The sequence below is a fragment of the Rhea americana genome, unplaced genomic scaffold, assembly GCF_003343005.1.
Source record: "Rhea americana isolate MKP2758 unplaced genomic scaffold, rheAme1 scaffold_218, whole genome shotgun sequence".
Taxonomy (NCBI): domain Eukaryota; kingdom Metazoa; phylum Chordata; class Aves; order Rheiformes; family Rheidae; genus Rhea; species Rhea americana.
Window position 1 is genome coordinate 902,680 of NW_028186321.1, and position 19,223 is coordinate 921,902.

The window sequence follows — 19,223 nt, forward strand, 5'->3', positions numbered from 1 at the left end:
ACCACAATGTAAAAAGTGTTTGCAAACACTGTACCCTGTCTGACAGGTTCTTATCTGTAAAGCTATCTCTGAAAACAGCTGCCTATAAAAGCTATGCCCTTGCCTAACTCAATTGTTTGGCACTGTGAGGACCCTGATTTAAGATTGTTTTAATCTTTCAAGAAAGCAGGCATAAGCAGGAGACAGTAGCTATGTGTAATATATCACACACACACAATCTCTGCAGAATTGAGAGAGTCAAAGAACCTAATTAAAAGCAGAAGTCCTTCCGAGACTTTACCTTCTTCAGTGGTGATGCACATGAACAGCTAAGTTTCATCTGCAAGTGATGTAAACATTTGATTTCTCAGGAAAGATAAGCTGTCCCAAAAACTCTCGAAGGACATTATTGGTAACAAATTAAAATAAATTAAGTTTCTCCAACTAATAATTTGATATTACTATTATGTACTATCACTATGTAAAAGGAAACCAAGTGCTACTAACTCTAAGAACTTGTTCTTAACTTTTTTGTAATTTTGGAAAGATATCCTAACAATGTTTCCTATAGAAAAAAATTATTCAGGACATCTCCATTTCACTGGCAAACAAACAATATTGTTTAAAATTTATATAGAAATCTACAATCACAAAATATTTTAAAATCACAGAAGACTTAAAGCATCTGCAGATGCTTTAAAAAGTTCAAGAAACAAAGAAAATCCAGAAAGACAGAAACAAAAATGGAAGACTAGGAATTCTTTAAATAACTGGCAATGAATAAAGTGTATTTGAAAATCTTAATCAAAAAACACTGATGTCCAAAATCATGTTTCTGAAATTGTCACATTTCAGATCATAATGATAACCAAACTTAATCGCTTCTGTCTACCTCATAGAAACACTAAACAATTCTTCTTTTATGATTCAAGCTTTTTGTATATGCTTTACTAAAATTAAGAAAAATATATATTGTGTCATTTATACAAAATTAAGTCAGGGACTAAAAAAATATTCTAGCTAACATAAAAACTATTTATTCCAATGTATTTTTTTAAATAGAAAACCATAAGAACATGAAAAACACAGAAAATTGTTATAAATGCCAAAGTTAGAACTTTTATTTCATATTTCAAGCAATGAATTTAGTAACCACTTGCCATTAGAAAGCATTTTCCTTAAAGTTTTTTCTCTCTGAAAACCAAAAAAATTAAGCACCAAACACATAGAAAACTAGAACTCACATCAGGAGGAATTCTTGCACTGTCTTTTACTGAGTTTCCTTCTACTGTGAGATGATAAACCTGTCCATCAGTATCTGTAAACACAAAGTGCTCTCTGGCAGAAATGTTCTGGCTCAGCTCAGATTTACTTTCAGCTTCCTGTAACAAACTTTAAAGAGAATATAATGAGACATAGGTGCCTCCCAAAATCAGAACTGCAAGTCAAGATCTCCTTAAATAATGACAGAAGTAGTGTAAAAATGCTCATTTCCCTTAAAGTAATTTACCAGAAAAAAACAGTTAACTCATTATATACTTTTGGCAATGTTCAAAGGGCAAATAAAGAGTTTTACTTCAAGAACTGGATAACTAACGAACTAACAGACAGAAGTCCTGCTTGTTACACTGTTTCTCTCATTCAGCAGCAGATCAAAGTTCACATTTAAAAGCTTTCCTGTGTTGTTTAGATACCAAAAGGAGGATAGAAAGTTGTTTTACCTGATATACATCCAAGAATCAGTTCCAAAATATTCCATTCTATAAAACAACAGTATACAGTGCAAAATAGTAAGTGACGTGTCATAGCATTAAATGAAATAGTAACCAGAAATACCTGATAACAGAAGATTCTACACTGCTGACTTCAGTATCTGAGGCAACCGTCTGTCGGGCCATGGCCTCACGGGCTGCTAGCTGCTTCTTCCTCAAGCTTTTTAAGTTATGAGAAGGTGACCATTCCTGTGAAAAATCATTCAACCAAAATGGAAAACATGAATTTTTACTCCCTAAATTTATTGAGAATTTTTTTTGCTAATTATATAAAAAATTCTTTGAGAATTGCCTTCTTTGATTCCTCATCTCCCACCTCCCAAGAAGCGGACCAATTTTTCACCAAGTATTTCCTTTTTTCTTGCCTCTATTTGATAACAGATGAAGAAAAGAAAAAGGAAGGGTGAAAGCATTTATCTGTATACTACAAATAAAAATCTTTGAACAATCTTGTGGCAAAATGTTATTATGCTATCTGAATATATTAGATTTAATAAATAGTGAGCAATAGAGATCTTACTCCTTACCAAAGCAGTCACTGTAGGGAAGTTTTTTGACATTTCTCTGAGCAGAGTGCATGTTCTGACATCCCAGATTTCCAGGGGTTTGTCTTTAAATACGACAGCTAGATATTGCCTAAAATAAACAAGACTTTACTACATCAACAGTAATCATTCCATTCCAACTCCAGTTTTAGCATTTTACTTCATACATGAAGTTCATAATAGCACTTTGGTAACCCTCAAAAACTGGGAGAAAGAGGAGTGAATTAATTTGGCTCAAATCCCACACACAAGCTTATGATTTCCTTGAGTTACTCAGGTACAAAAGAGTCTGCCTGAAGAGAGTCCTTCTTCAAGGTAAAAAATAAAATAAAATAAAATAAAAACAAAACCTAGAAATTTCTGTCACCTTGGTGGTGCAGGTCAATTACTGCAAAAGGTGATAAGGAAAGGAATTCAGAAAAAGGAGCAGTACCTCCAATATGGCCACAGTCAGCCTGCACTGATGAATACACATGGTATTAGAACAGGACAAGACTGTAATTTGGATAGATTTATTTCTCTACTCCATATACGTGGCACTTCCCTAATCCAGTGATAAGTGAGTAGAAGATCCTTTTATACTAAACCACTTGTCAGTCATGTCTTCAGACCTTTCACCTTCAGTCTAGGACTTTTTACACGTAACATGAAAATACAGAAAGGCTCCCTGGTTTTATTTACTCTCCTCAACTGCATTAATTTTTATTCAAATAAGCTATCCTTTCTTGTTCTCACTTAATACCATTGCTGCTCTTAATTTTTAACATATTACCAAGACCATTATATGGTTGAACTCATCTAAATTCCCTGGAACACATACATAATTCCCAAGACATTTTCTATTCAAGGTAAAAGACATTATCTCTCTACAATAAAGACTGAAAATTTAAAGACAATATTCTACTAAATTCAGTAGTATTTTAATCACATTTACAACAATAAAGAAAATTTACAGAACACAATTGTTGTTATTTTTGTTATTATAAAGACTAGGGGCTCCCGTCAAGGTCAGATATCAAAATAAGCAGGATTTGATGGGAAGCAATTTGGCCGTTCATCAGCTGGCTTCTTAAATATCATTACCTCACATTGGATATCCAGGTAGACAGTTATTTACAAAGGTGTGAAATATATATTTAAGGAATTTAATAAACTAATGAAAAAAAAAAACCCATCCCTAATCCCAATCCTCTAGTTTTAAGTAGGGTTAAGTCATAGAAAAGGAGATTTATAACAAAAAATCAAACAACTGAAATTTAATTGGATTCTTAAGTTTTTGACAAGGTCAACCAGAGATACGTTAGAATATTAGATCAGAGTACAAAAGGTGTGAATGCTTAAGTATAAATTTCAGAGTAGAGGAGGTATGAATGTGAAAGTATATTTTCTCTTGATGCAGTTTGCATATTTTTCTCTACTCTCTGAAGTGACTGTTCTTGGTAGAGATTATTTCTAGTAAGCAATGAGGATCCTCATGAAATACAGTACAATTTATAAACTTCACAAGGCTAATCTACTTACTTCAGATGAGACACCTTTATCATTTCAATAGCTGGCTCATCATTACCTCGCTCCCCACGAAATGCTATGCTCCTGCCTGGAACATAAAAGTGACATGGGAGAAAACAGAAATAGTTAACCAAACTAAACTAGAATATTTCTTACGGGCCTGCCATATCTTATGTTACTCTGGTCACTGCTAAGGTTTTACTGTGTATTTCTAGGGATTAAACCATAATGTAAAGTCCACTGTCTAACACTTCATAAACAACTCACTTCCAGAGCACAACTCCTGAAATTAATGCATAACCAGCATTATGTAAATGTATAGAAATAATTCAAGGAGTTATTAGTTTCCACTCAAAGACAATAAAATATGAAATATATTCTTGATTCCTCATGTTAGAAATCCCTGAGTAGATTTTAAATTTTGTAAGAGAAGTAAATTTTGCCATAATCTAGTATTAAATTGAGAAGAATTCAGAAAGTATTTCTATAGTGAAGTATTAACTCATTCTATTCTTAGCAGAATTATTGTTTTTTTCAAGTAAAACAACAAACATTGATGAAAAAACATACAAACTCATGATCTTAACTCAGTAACATTCTCACCCATCTATACAAAGCATTGCAGAATTAAAGGTGTTAAAATAAAGGAAGCTCTACAAACATTAAATATATCATAGTAACTGTAATACAAGTTTCTTCTCTTTCCTTAACAGGTTTTCAAAATACTTCTCTCGTGATTACTCACAGCTAAATTACTCACGTAAACCAGTAATGTGAATAAAGCTAGCTATCAACAATACTAGTTAATAGCACTCATGTCAGAGGCCAACCAACAGGAAACCTTAAAGCTCTATTCGCTTCATCAAATGTCTTAGGGTTTTTTCCCTAATTGTTGTTTATAGCTCAGAAACATAAATAAGAATTTGTCAATGCATTTATGAAGAGAATGCAAACAAGTATGCTTAGCCCTAAAAAAGAAAGTTGGGCTAATACTGATAGCAGAATCACTGCTCATTCAGTTCAGTACATATGCCTTTCTAGCAGGCTTTAAAAGGGGAAACGTAATTATTTTTTAAATAAACCATACGCTAAAGTATCAGGTATTCATATTTATCTGAAATTTGTTTGCCTGTGGAAATATTGAGTCTTCCGTCACTCATGAGTATAAATGTTTCTATACTGATTTGAAAGCTAAGTGAAAAATCCAAACCACGTTTTACTTGACATGCATTTTACAAAGTTCATTTCCTTGCTCCCTGCTTTGTTTTGAACAAATGAACAATAGAGTATCAGGAAAAAAAAACTGTAGCATTGTTATGTTAAAAGAATAGTCACCTTGTGCAGCACCTTGGAAATACAAAATACAAAAACTGAATCTTTTCCACAAGTGTAAAAAAGGCTACATAAAGCCTACATGAATTTTGTGAATAAAATATGCCTCTAATATCCACACTCTGTGAATGCTGCTAAGCCTCCTGCTGACACATGGTCATTCTATTATTGAGTCCAAGTCAGATATCTGTACAAACTTATTGAAGGAAATTGGTTTGTAGAGCACCAGCTGGAACACATTATATGCTTTTACAAGGAAGGAAGAGCAAAATCAGTTAAATTCTTCTTCTTTTTTCTTTTTTTTTGCCATGACAATGAGAAAAAAAAAAGTAGTAAAAACTTGTATTTGTCACTCACCAACAAATCTGTCAGCCTCTTAAACAGATTTCTCAGGAAATACTAACCTGTTGGTAAGTCCACCAGCTGCAGCTCATTCCTTACTAACCCCAAATTGTTAGGTGTTGATGTGGCAAAGGAAAGAAAACCTGTCAAGCTTATCCACTCAATTCCCCTGTCATCAGAAGAGAGTACATGGACTGTATTAGCAAAAATATTTGAATAAATGCATAATTTACAAATACATAAAAATAAGAAAAGTTCACTATCACTTGTATTGCAGAACTGGCAGGTATTTTTCATGTATCATTCTCTAAGTGAGAAAGCTTTTTTTTTTTTTTTTTAAGGGAGGTGATGAATGTTTGCAAAATAGTTTCCCAGAGGGGAGTCAGGCTAAATTTGACTGCTAAAACATAGATGTTGTGTAGTAATTCTCAAGTAAGATGTCTAGTTTTGCCTGCAGACCGCACACATTCTAGTTATAGTCAGTGAAATTTTTAAGTTTTAATTTTTAAACTGCTGCTACTTTGAACTTGCTGGGCATCAGCAAAAAACTAAGTACTGCTTTAGTCACAGTTACCTATATGGGAATGAGCCAAAGTAGCAGTAAAGGCATTCAGAATGAACCACTTCGACTGAGCAAGAAGCTAAATCATAGACATTTTAATTATATGCCTTGAACGTGTTCTCTTCCACACTGAAGATACACTATCATCACCTATCTTGCCACACTGGCTTATGAAAAAATTCAGATTGCTCCAGTTAGAAAACATAAAAAGTAACAGAATTAGTTATTTCATATTTGTTCTAATTCCTCTTAGTAATAAAAAATTAACTACACTTTTAGTAATAAAAATTAACTACATTTCTCTGTATCCTAAGGGAACAACAAAAAAAGACTTATCTTCCACTCACAGCTTCTCTCAGCCAGCACATATTCTAAAATCTCCTTCTAGTTTTTCTCCCCTCACTCATGCTCCTAATAGCAGCCTGCCCTTTTCTTCAGTGTGCTCTGAAGCACTTCTGTTCTTTCCTGTGTTTCCCAATCAAAAACCAAACTAAACTCAAAACTAAACAAACCAAACTAAAACAATTTATCTGTATAGTTTGTACTCACGAGTAACCGTAAATTTACATTTTGTCACTGATTGATAATTAGCTGTTCCACTATTTCTTTAGCACTATCTTAAATGCAGGACAGAGAATCACTTCTTCCTTCCTACTCATGGTATAGCTCTACAAAGGCTTTTTTTTGTTTTTGTTTTTAAGTCACAATTAGTAACACCTAGACAACTCAGTGTGTATTATGTTAGCACAGGTAACATGCAAAAGAACTGAAGCTTTTAAAGCTTCAGTATGTAGAAGTATGTAAAACTGCCTGAGTCGTAAAGTTCAAAGACCCGAGTTTTATTCTTTTCTGTTCTTAAACTACAGGATACTGAAAACTCTGCTGGCATTTAGCTATAGTTCCAGGGTATTATTAATTATATATTAAAATAATGGTGTTCCCTGCAGATATACTATAAATTAAAACTGAATCCAACATTCTGGAGGTAAAGTTAAGAATTCCCACTGCAAGAAAAACTGTTGTACTTCATAAATATTAATTTAAAAAATTATTATGCATTATTCCACATTGCTTAAAGCATTCCCTTGAACTTGTCAGAATTATGTAGAAAGTCACTCAGACCATTAAAAGCCAGATTGAGAAACTAAATAAATCTTTAGAAGATTTGCTCAGATGACTGCTTTTGACTACAAGCATTTAACACAATTCATACTCATTTTAATTCTGTTCTGAAAATACCATCTATGCAAGGACAGTTCCTGCAAAGTCCATGTATTGTTAAAAAGTTGTTCAAATATTGCAAAACCTTTGCAAAATTAAAAGCCCACACTAACTATACTTCCAAAAATACATAAAATCTAAATCAAATAAAATATAAATAAAGATTTTTCAAAGTGCATTTCAGATGTGTTTGAATCCTAAGAAAACATTTTTAACCCCACCTGCAAAATGTTAGTAGTGGTTTTAAAAAATATTTTTAATTATATCTGTGCAGTGTTAGGAGTGGCGTTAATTTTGAATGCTATAGTCACATGAACGAAAAATAAAGCAGGATTCAGTAGCTGCTTGGGCTGTATGTGAGAACATAAGAGAAAACATCTTGTAAGTAGATAATTCTATGAAACAAGGGTATGAAACAAGGATAAAACTCAAATGCATTAGAACAGAAAGTGAAATTCTGTTCTTACAATATCTATCAATCACACCACAAATGCAACTACACTTACATGATTTAGGTGGTAGATTCAAAGCATATTTAGATAATGAACTCTCTTAGAGCTATCTATGCTGAGACATCCATATTTTTCACGTTTTTGAGAATGAAGCAGATCTAAACCTCAATTAGGCTTTGTGCCACAACTCTTAATATAAATCTATACTACTACTACTAGAAATATTTTATTTCCTATGCTCAAATCAGTCCAGAAATATGTATCCAGCAAGCATCATCTTTGGTATCTTTGCCATATAGTTATGCCATTGTATAAACACTAAAAAACACACAGTATGAGAGTTTTAAAACTTGCTGTGCTCTATATTTAGGACGGCTCAATGTTGAGTCATGTATTGGGTCTTTAAAATCTTTAAAAGAGAAAATTATGTTGAATTCAGCTAGGGCTAGAACTGTCTCAAATTTCAGCCTCATGTGAGGACAGGAATCATACTGGTGTACAAGACAGAATTATGTGAAAGAGTGAAATGTGCAAGTAATGACTGCTATATAAACAAGACTTGGTAATAAAGTTTCTTCTGTTAAAAAAGATTTCTTTGTACTATAATGTTCTACAGAAACTGAAAAACAGTTGATACACATCTTAGATCAGCCTGCATAGATACAATTCAAATATTTACATTTCAATGTAATTTTCATTCTAGTTTTGATAGTGAGTTACTCAATATATTACTTATTATGGCAGACTACTGAAAAGGAAATTTTCTTCAGTGTCATTACCCATGAAACAAGACACTCACACTGCTTGTTGCTTGTACATGAAATGTTTAAATTTTCATTTCCCCAAAGGATTATAGTATGAATTAAAATCTTACTTGACTTCACAGGAATGGATGCTTATCTCTTTGTGTAAGAGTCCACTTGTAAGATGAAAAACCAAGATAGAGCCATTACTTGTACCTACAAAAAGCAAATTTTAAAGATATACAGACCAGCTTTATCTTTCATACTTGAGTGAAAATGCAAGATTTATAGATACTTCTCTTTTTTCATCTTTAACTATTATATATTATGTAATTTTAGAAAAGGTATTTTGATTTGTAATGTTTAATTATAAATTAAACCTTCTAAGGTTCTCTGCAGCCAGCTAAATTAATTTAGGTCAAGACATTTTCCTGAAATTATTTGTGGGATGTGTAGAAAATCTGTTAATTCTTCTTGTATTTTCACCATATATCCAATCATAGGAGAAAGGACTGGTTTTTATTTTGATTACTCAAGGAAGAGTATTAACCATTTTCATTAGTAATCCTACGACAGAATCAAGAGTAAATTTTACCAGATCATTAAAGCAATTCTGTTTTCTCATCCCTGAGATAACGACCTCTTTCAAATTACGAATCAATAAACTAGTAGCTGTTAGCTACAAGTAGTCAAAAACATTTGGGAATGCTGAAATTATAATTTTCTAATAGACACTGGGAAGACTTTCGTCTTTCTTTACACTCATATCAACTTTATTGAATATGACAAAGGAACTGCAAAGAGCGATTCAGGTACCTCAAGTGTAGAATGCTGCAGACTGCTGTAAATGCTCTCTGTACCTACTATTAGCTTCTTAATCTTGTATTTCACCTGTTCTAACAGCAACAGCTAAAACTTCTACAGGATTGAGAGTTATGTTTTAGCAGCATTGTATCAAGTAATGGCAGCTTGCCTACATTTCAGAGCACAATTACTGATGGTAGACTGTGTTGAGTGATAACAGAAGTTTTATGAGAACTGCACATGTACATACATGCATTAGTATGACACAGTCATTACTAGCGTGATATGCTCATGAGGAGCTTATGAGCTCCTGTGTAACATTTACCTTTACCTCCTTCCCTCCAAAAACCTATGCCACATTCCAGAAGACTCTGTAGCACAGGCAACCTTAAGACTAACAAACAACCTGTAAGTCTGACTTCTGATAGGCACAGTCTCTGGAGATATGGTTAGAAGTGCAGTATTGGGAACAGAACTGCAGCATGCAGTGCTGTAACCTAGAGGACAGCCTAGGATCAACTGATATTTTAGATACGCTCGATCATGTTTGAAAACCAGCATCAGGAGATATAATTCTACAACCTGCTACAAATTTTAATTTACAGTGTCTGTGTATCTACTGTTCCAGTCTTTTAACTGACTGCACAGATAAACACCAGTCAGTGTGGATAGTGAAATCCCTGATGTGGTTTCAAAGAACTTGCCAGCAAGATAACATTATTCAAATATTTAAACAGGGACAACTTAGCCTTTAAAAAAATCAGGTGTTCACTGATAACTACTGCAGTATCTGGATGAGTTTTACTACATTTGTAGTAAGATTCAGTAACTGTGGTTTTATTTAACTTGGAACACATAACGTTTAGAGAAATCAATAAAAGACTCAAGATACTTACCAACAGCAAGGAGTGGCTCATATTGTTTAATGTTTTTTGTTGTAAGAGGTGGGCACATACGGATAGCAAATGGAGGCAAAGGTAGTCCTGAAAGAAGTCCAGTCAGCAGAAATTTGAGGTGCACTTCTTGCAGAAAAGAACTTTTTGACTGATCCTCTCCAGCAGCTGTACCTTGCCCTGCTTTAAAAATTAAAGCTCTTGTTAGTATTACATTTTAATCTCAGAGCTCATAGAAAGTTATCAAAGGAGGTTAAAAGACTTACAAATAACCTAACCTATAAAGTAACAATGTTTAATTAAAGAGGCATTCCTTCCCTTTGAACTAGGTATGACGAAACTCTTTGAAACACTGCACTTAAGCGAGCAATTTCTCCAGTATTAACTTTCATTTCTAAAGCTAGAAAGGTAAAAAAGCAAGTACAAAACAATAAACTAAAGTTGTTTCAGTATTCTTCCAGCATCCAAGGGTAGCTTCTATTTGTTTCCTCTCCTCCTTTTTTTTTTTTTTTTTAATAAATTACAAACATTTTGAAATTATTAGAACAATTCAAAGACTTATGTAGCTATAACTCCAAGCAGTAAAACTTAGCAGCCCACTGCTAGAAATTAAAGAGTGAAATTTGCTCAGCTGACACCCTAAAGATGTGTAAAAATAAAGATATAATCTCATTGCTGTATGCCTTCTGCAGTCATTTGTACCAATTCAAGTGATATATGGTACAAATTAACAGTATCTATGATGTAAATGACTACAGAAACTGCAGATAAGAGAAAAATCATTTCATCTTTAAACAGTGGAGATAAGTGCAAGATAACATCCCATGATGGTAAGAGATGTCTGCAACAGCAATACAGACACCTTTTACCAACAGTACATTAGCACCTCTGAGGAACTCTAGACACTTTTCCGATAAAAATCAATTTCAGAACATAAAGTTGATTATCTGCATGGAACTTCTTTATGGAACGTTTCTCAGTACTGAAGTGTTAGTTGCTATCTGGCTTTCACAAAGGCCCAGGATACATGAGTCAAATTGTCTTCAGCCATTTAAGATTACTTTGAACAAATGAAGGAATGGGATTTTTGGCCAAATTCCAATTTAAATTACTTACATTTTTCTCTTACGGTACGTGAACTCTGAGCAAGAGCCCTCAATAGAAAAAGTCTTAAAGTGTAATCAATAATGTTTTTAGCAAGTGGGAATTTTTTTTCTTTTATTTGGTAATTGCTATTAAAATTACATAGAAAACAAATCTAACATATGTAGTTCTCAAGTAACTTAAGAGGTGCAATTATTCAGAAATCCTAGAAATTAGTAACCATAATATTAATGCAAGAAATTCTTACCTATCATGTTGTCTAATGAAAGGTCTGGAAGTTTATTTTGGAATGTTCCTATAGGAATCCCACAGAATGAAACTGGGGAATACAATGGTGATGCACTTGAACTGCTGTAAAAGAAAGAAAACAAGTTTGTAATGCAAATTGACTCACATCCTCAATTTTGGGATTTCTCCAAATTGTTCTTTCAGCATTCTCACTACTTATTACTTGCAAAATCATTTTGAAATGATTACATCAGCTCCCATGAGATGTTTCTACTATGAGAAAATATACACAATTCAGAACCATTTTCATCTTACTTGCATGGATTTTTGCCAGTAACTTTTATTATACATGGAAAAACAAATGTGTCTCTTGTTCAGAAGTGCACCCAAGCACTGAAAGAAGTCTTTTAAATACAGCGTTTATTAATATTTACAACTACATTAATGAATACACCTAGCAAGCAATCAGAAATATTTAGACATTTAAGAACACAGATTCCAAAAGTTCTGCTCAGAAGAGCACTTCCTATATAGGATCCAGATGATGAAGCCCAACACTGAAATAACACCTTTCTCACAAACAGATGAAATATGATTGCCTTTGCGTACACAAAGGTACAACAGAAACTTCTCATATTACCTGTGTTTATACTTTTGTTGGGTATCTATGCATCAGTTTGGGGAGTATTTTTTCCTAGTGACTGTAACTGGGGTTCCAATGCAATCTCCTGTTGAATGGGACTCAAATGGCCCCTGCAAACTTGACTATAAACTTACTAGCCTGAGGACAGGCCTATGTGATCACCAGAGACTGCAGATTGCACGCAGGTGTACACAAAAATTCAGTTTAAGGCACAGCGAATACCCTTCTCCTTAAATTCCCACTTTAACAGTCTTTGTGTTCAAATTTTAAGCAAGATCAGATCCAATCCCGTAAAGCAAGAGCCAAAGGAGGAAGACTCCTAAAAAAGCCTTTACAATTCTGTGCCAACTAGAAATATTCTTTACTTTTCAGTACAAACCAACCATATTTGGGAATCTTCTAGGCCCAGTAGTTCTTATATTATACCATTATTCCTAGTTACATAATCATGACGAAAATCAGTGTTTTAGAAATGTACTTAAAGAATCCAAGGAATAAAACCCAGCARCATATGGATCATAAACAACACTCTTAGATATGTATCACAAAGAATCCAGCTAATAGTACTTTGGGGAATACCAACAATAAAAATTTTAAATCTCTGATGAGCAACAAAAAGAGCTACATTGAAAATCTGGTATTTTTGGCATTTAAAAGTATATCAAGAATTTTATTTTTCTTTTATGCCAGTAAGTAATCTATTTTATTCCATAGTCAAAGGCTTATTGCAGTCAAATGACCTTAATAGATTGAATGTTCAAAGAACTATACTATTTCACATAGCATTTTTAGAAACTGCTCAATCTAAAACACTAAATGCTTTGGATATAAGATATGTTAACTGTTTACACTACCATATTCCAGCCACCTGCTGTGCAGCCTCATATTGCTCTGTGTCAACTCATAGGAAGCTAGCAGAGTATTTTTTCCCTACTAAAAATCTAGTAATTTCCAGACTAATTTTGCAGGCTGCTTTTTGTGCCATTGAAACTGATGGCTCCAATCCCATAGAAAATTATATAGTCTGAAGAAAGACAAATAAGAAGAAAATATTCCTTGTGAATATTCCTTCTATCTTTTGTTTCCTTATGCCATCCACTTGGGTAGAAATTATTTTTAAAGGGGGAAGACTACATACTAATCCCTTTGGATGATATATTTCTTCTTTCTTTCACACATATGCATAGCACATGCCATACTATCATACACACAAGCAAAACAAACACTGTTACTTTCAGAATATAATTTAATATAACTCTGGTAAATGTAGCTGATGAAAGATTTGATGAGAAAAATAAATCCCATTACCTGTTCTGCAAATTTCTGCCAGAAATACTGGATTTTAATTCCCAGATCATTACCCTGCCATCGCTGACTATGAGAGCTGCAGAATTCTCATTCACTGGGCAACACACCATACTGAATGGACGAACCGTTTTTGTTACTCTAATTGCATCACATTGACTTCTTAAATCATAAATCAGCTCCTGAACTGGGTCGGGATCTGCAACATCAATGTGCCAAACGACACAAACAATTAGAATAGAAAGCATACAAGGGGATGGATCCTCAGAAGTAAATGGTTACAGTGACCGAGTTCTTTGGTTGAAATCCACATGCTTCCTTTGAACTATTCAGGGAAGAAAAATATATGTTTTATATACACACACATATTTGTGTGTGTGTGTGTGTGTACATATATCAGAGACTAGATATAGCTGATTTTGCTGTATTTAGTGTATGGCTCTGAAGAGTTCTCCAAAGTACAACTCTGTCTTTAAAGTGGCTTATTCCACTTGAATCTAAAAAGTTACTGTTTTACATCTGGAAAGAAACTGAATCTTCTCTCCACAATCCAAATTTCATTTGACTTGCTGGTAAAAACTAGAAACAAGTAACGCTGTAGCTCATGAAAAATTGCCAAATTACCAACCACATTAAAAGAAAAGGTAATTAAAAAAAAAGTCATTTATTCTCGCAATGAATTTGACATTTACAGAATTATTTTTAGTCAACTTTTATTGTCCCCCTAGCTATATATTTACAGAACTATTTTTATACGTCTTTACTATTCCCTAAACTATATATATTCAGTAGTCACTCTTAGTAAGATTCTATAAAGAAGATAAAAACTTAGTCGTTTAGAACTTAATGTAGATTTAAGTCAACAGAAAATAGTTCCAAAATCAATTCTTGAGACGAAATTACTTCCAAAAATCATTGTGGTTGTCAGTAAAATACCTTCTTCCCCGAAAGATAAAAAGAATAAATTAATCATCTTTTATCTAAACATTTCTTATATATTGAATTGTTAAACTATTTCACAACTAAAATAGTATTTTCATTAACGAAAACATTTTCAGGACACTCATGTCTTATTTGCATTACATATCAAGGATGTCAAAAACAATTTTGGGAAAATGCAGTATACATTCAATGGATTTACTTAATAGAAAAAAAAAAAAACACTAGGAGCGCTGTAATTCACCAGAGTGAACAAGTCATGATGGTGATGCCTTCAAATCTGGAAGAACAGGACTGAATACTGGTGCTAAATAACTGAAATGCCTCGAAATCTATTTCTGGCCATTTGCTGACACCAAACTTACCTGGTTCTTCATTTGGAGTTCCAGTTACACAGCAGTTAGATCTGCGAACTCTTAAAGTTATACAGCCATTTTCATGTAGGCAAAATAACCCATCACGCTGAAAGCAAGGAACTACCTGTGTAAACAGATATCACATTATATTTGATTAACAAAATTATATCTTTTGTAAAGTACATCTGTAAATGAACACGCTGCATACACAACAGTCATTAAGAACTTTACCATTAAGGCACTATTTTGATGAATTTGCTTAGCTGCATTACTGGTGACTAAGGCAAACTCAATAAAAACTGATATACAAAGTATCAGTGCCAGAAAAAGTAAAAAAAACAAAACAACAACAACAAAAAAAAAATAGGCAACAGCTCCACATCATCTATTCTTAATAACAAGAAATTCATTTAGATTTTTTAATCTCATGTTTTTAAATCTTATTTCTTAAATCTTATTCCTAAACTCATCAAGTAGTAAAATGCAGAATGGTATACTGTGGAAAAAAGTACAGCTCTTCATAACTTCGGAGACGTTATTGCTCAAAATATACCCAAACATTCATGAAAAATCCAAGAACTTAGTGAATTTGGCACAATAGCATTTTAAACCTAACCTGAAGACTTCTATAATCAAGTAACCAAAAATAAACTAGCCTATCAGCTCATAAAGTCACTAGCACATATGGGAATTATGAACCTTATTATGTACACAAGATTTGAGCATCTTTTCTTCAAAAGATAACCAGTATATTTGAAATCTATTTGAAGAATCAACAGATGATGCTAATGATACTAGTACAGATAGATGGTTTTGTGCAATTCAGTGAGGTTTTTTCTAACATCCACTTTCTCATATACTTCAGTTAAGATCTTTTAAACTTTCCTTTTTGATGCGATAATTCATGATTCCAAGACAACCAACATGCTTCAGTAACCCCTCAGACTAGACTTAGCTATTTGATCAATGCTCAGAGAACTTGTATACAAAAGACTTAACTGCTGGAAAGTAAAATGTCTTTTTTCCACAGCACTGTTTCCAGACTGGTAACTTTTTTAACACTACAAATGTCTGCAGTATTTGCTGCAAACAACAGAAAACTACATTAAACAGTGACAATAGAGGCAATTCCATCCCCCCCCCTCGGAGTTTACTACTTTTCTTACTCTAGTAATAATCAAAACACAACTATCAGTGGGACATGAACTTGCAGGTGATTTTGACAGTCTACTACAATGACAGAAACAAGTCAAATTTTTATTACCTGTAGGAAAGGCACACCTGTTCTTTCGATTGCAATCACACCCACTGTCTGATTCACTTCCAAGTCAAGAATCAAAATTTCTCTGGGATAGAGTAACAACATGTAATTTCTTTTGGAAGGTAAGTATGACAATTGAAGACAATCGTTCAGTGTAACAGATTCAGCACTGCAATATATCAAAAATAAATTTTAAGTAACCCCCAAATAAAGAACACCTTTAATAATTTCCTGTACTAACAAATATTTTGAGTTCAAAATAAAATTAACAGGATTAATTTGCCTGTAATATTGCTTATTTTGATTGCTAGTGAACTGCAGAAATCCATTTAATTGCTGCAGTACTGCAAAGTAACACTGATCTTCAAAATACACTCAACTTCTGTTTAAAAAAAGATTTTAGAGTAATTTAAAAATAATTTAAAATTTAAAAATTTGAATTTAAAATAATTTTAAAGTAATTCAAATGAAGCAAGTATAATTCTTAAACACCTCAAATACTGAGCAATTCATTTATGAATTTTCATATTTCTATACATATTACTTTAAATGAAATGAACTAACCTTAAATACTAGACTTCCAAATCAGAGGAAGTAATAAAGAACAAGAATGTTATTGAGGAATATTGACTGAAACACTATTAAGTTAGATGCTATGCAATTTTAACAGGCAAGAGACTGCAAGGTAAAGAGGTTCATCAAGTACATGTAATCCAATGAACTATATGTAAGTCACACTGAAGGAAATCATCCTTATCCTGTGCTCAGTTTTGAAGCATCCCTTTCAAATGGTTTTGTTTGTTTTTAATCTCCTCCTTCCAGTATACTCTAAACCTTTCCCTTATAAGCTTCTTTGTTTCATGAGTTCGAGTCAACTTATGTTTGTAATCACTTTCCCAACAATATCTTGCTCCTCTTTCCTCAAAACTTCCTTAAAATAATGTAAAGCCAGACAAATCATCACTGCTACAATTTTTCCTCCCTTTTCCCCATTATAGCTTTTGTGGTGTTCTGGAGGGAAAAGGAGGGAAAAGGAGATTACTGTCATACCCTTAGCAACATTCATATACAATTCAAAATGTAATCAGAAGAATGCAGAAAAATGCATTGTTGATTTGGTTGCACTTGTTGGTTTGCTGTGATTACTGAACATACATAACATTGCAGCAGCATATGTACTATCTCAGTATTTGGAAATAAGATTCTGCTCAATACAGTACAAGTCAGGCATAATAAACTACAAGATAAGATCATGCCCTTTAACTTAATATAAAAAATCATAATTTCTTAAACGATTACAGAATGACATGTCAACAAGTCTTCTGCTCTGTTTGCAATTTAAAGAACTTATTAAAATGGAGCATAAATTTCAAATACTTAATAAAGTTTGTTGTTAAGTGCTAACTGACAATACAGTCTGAATAGTTTATTCTCAGTCACTGATTTGAGAAATACATAAATGGAAAGTGAAAAAAGAAATAAAAGAATTACACCACAAAAAAGAGGTCTAGATAATTTCCAGAAACCCCTCAAACTTGTAAAAAATATAGTTTTAAAAAGTCATAAAATACACAAAAACAGCAGTACATATGTTTAAATTCTAGTTTTATTTATATTATATTAAATTTTAAAAGCTTATTATTGCAGTATCAAACACAACATCAGGGTGACAGAACTCTTCTCAGGTACCGCTACTAATTTTCAGTTCTCTTACTACAGCCCTTCTCATTCCACAATTGAAACAAACTCTTTTAACCTCTTCTCACTCCTCTCCCCACCCGCCCTGGCCAAAAAAGATGTTTCTGAATTTACACCTGCAAGAAACTGTTAGCTACAGCAGAACATTACACCATCCATTTATACAAAACATTCTGGGACAATACAGTCATTTTTATGAACTGAATTGGAAGAACGACTGTCAATATTATACCCTTACATAAAGGCTTTGTTCATCCTAAAGTTTAACACTTGAGTTTGAAACCAAGCGTGCAGAAAGAACATCATCTCCATCTTTTTCTTCTTTTTCTCCTATCACTGGACTAACCTGGACTAGACTGCAACAATGATCTGAAGGCAAGATGAACACTATTCAGCATGGTTAGAACCTAAGAGAAGAACAGGCAGTCTTCTACTCCACAAGTTGAGAACATGTTTTATGAACAATACCTTTCTTCTAAATATATTACTTCACTTTAAATGAATCTTACTCCAATTACTATCTGAAACAAGGATGACGCACAATTTGGTAAGTTTTCTCATCCAAACCAGACAAAGCTTCAGTTTTAAAGGTATACTCCATTTCAAAGCCTTCCGACAATAAAATGAAACTAAAAGCGATTCAAAATAGGGAAAGTAATCATGTACAACAGGTACCTTCTGACCAAGTTTTGTAAGAAACACTGGATAAAAACAAGCATTTGTGTTTCTTTAGTTCAGCTGTAACACAACTGTTCAACAGTAATACAGATCTGTGCAAAGTACTATTTCTAGACAACATTGTTCATTTGCCTATTTTAAAAAATAAATATCAAATAAAATAAAATAAATATCAAACAACTTGAAATACGAAAGACAAACTGGTTTATTCACTGCATTCAATGTCAGTACAAATAGAGATTTTGTTAGCTGTGTTGTACCTCTCCTTTTCAATTTCACTTCTTGAGAATTCAGCTTCTTATTGCACTTACATAGTGCCCTTAAGCATGAAAGGTGTCCACAGACCTTAGATCCACAACCTCCCAAACTCTATCTTTGTAAGAATCTCTAAGTTTTCCATTTCATTCTCACTCATGGAAGATCTCTGGATGCTTCACCAGAGTTCCCATCCATGAGCATATATCCAGCTTCTCCCTATGCTAAGCTTTCAGAATCCCTACACACACTTGTTTTTATTCCAATTGCTCATATTGTAACTGCCTCTCTTAATTAAGTCAATAGTCACTTAACTTTTAAGATTTGCTATTTATAAACCATTGGTACATGCTTTTGCCATTTTTCTCACTTCTGATTTTCACTAAAAGACAACAGAAATCTGCCCATGGACACCAACAGCATTCCCAGAAACTCCAAAATTAACTGGATGCAGTTTTTGAAAATCATCAAAATTAAAGACAAACAGCCAACTAACAGCAGCACCATTAGCAATCTGCAGTTTCAGCCAAAGAGAGTAAAAACTGGCTTTTCAGTCAGAAGGTATGCAGTAACTCAGTGATGTCAAACGAGAATAAAATCCA

At 33.2% G+C, this 19,223-nt stretch overlaps 1 protein-coding gene across 4 annotated transcripts in view; it reads right to left on the minus strand.

The window, feature by feature from the left end:
- WDR11 (WD repeat domain 11) overlaps positions 1 to 19,223 on the minus strand; it is a 47,407-nt gene that overhangs the window by 18,970 nt on the left and 9,214 nt on the right. For 3 of the 4 annotated variants that reach the window (XM_085305272.1, XM_085305271.1, XM_085305269.1), the window contains exons 6-16: positions 15,994 to 16,159; positions 14,739 to 14,853; positions 13,438 to 13,633; positions 11,506 to 11,609; positions 10,158 to 10,337; positions 8,589 to 8,673; positions 5,542 to 5,648; positions 3,818 to 3,893; positions 2,279 to 2,387; positions 1,816 to 1,940; positions 1,224 to 1,371 (exon numbers count right to left, since the gene is read on the minus strand). In XM_085305272.1, the coding sequence (XP_085161398.1) occupies positions 1,224 to 1,371; positions 1,816 to 1,940; positions 2,279 to 2,387; positions 3,818 to 3,893; positions 5,542 to 5,648; positions 8,589 to 8,673; positions 10,158 to 10,337; positions 11,506 to 11,609; positions 13,438 to 13,633; positions 14,739 to 14,853; positions 15,994 to 16,159 (1,411 nt within the window). The remainder of the gene's footprint in view (positions 1 to 1,223; positions 1,372 to 1,815; positions 1,941 to 2,278; positions 2,388 to 3,817; positions 3,894 to 5,541; positions 5,649 to 8,588; positions 8,674 to 10,157; positions 10,338 to 11,505; positions 11,610 to 13,437; positions 13,634 to 14,738; positions 14,854 to 15,993; positions 16,160 to 19,223) is intronic. The other variant, XM_085305270.1, reaches the window with a different exon arrangement.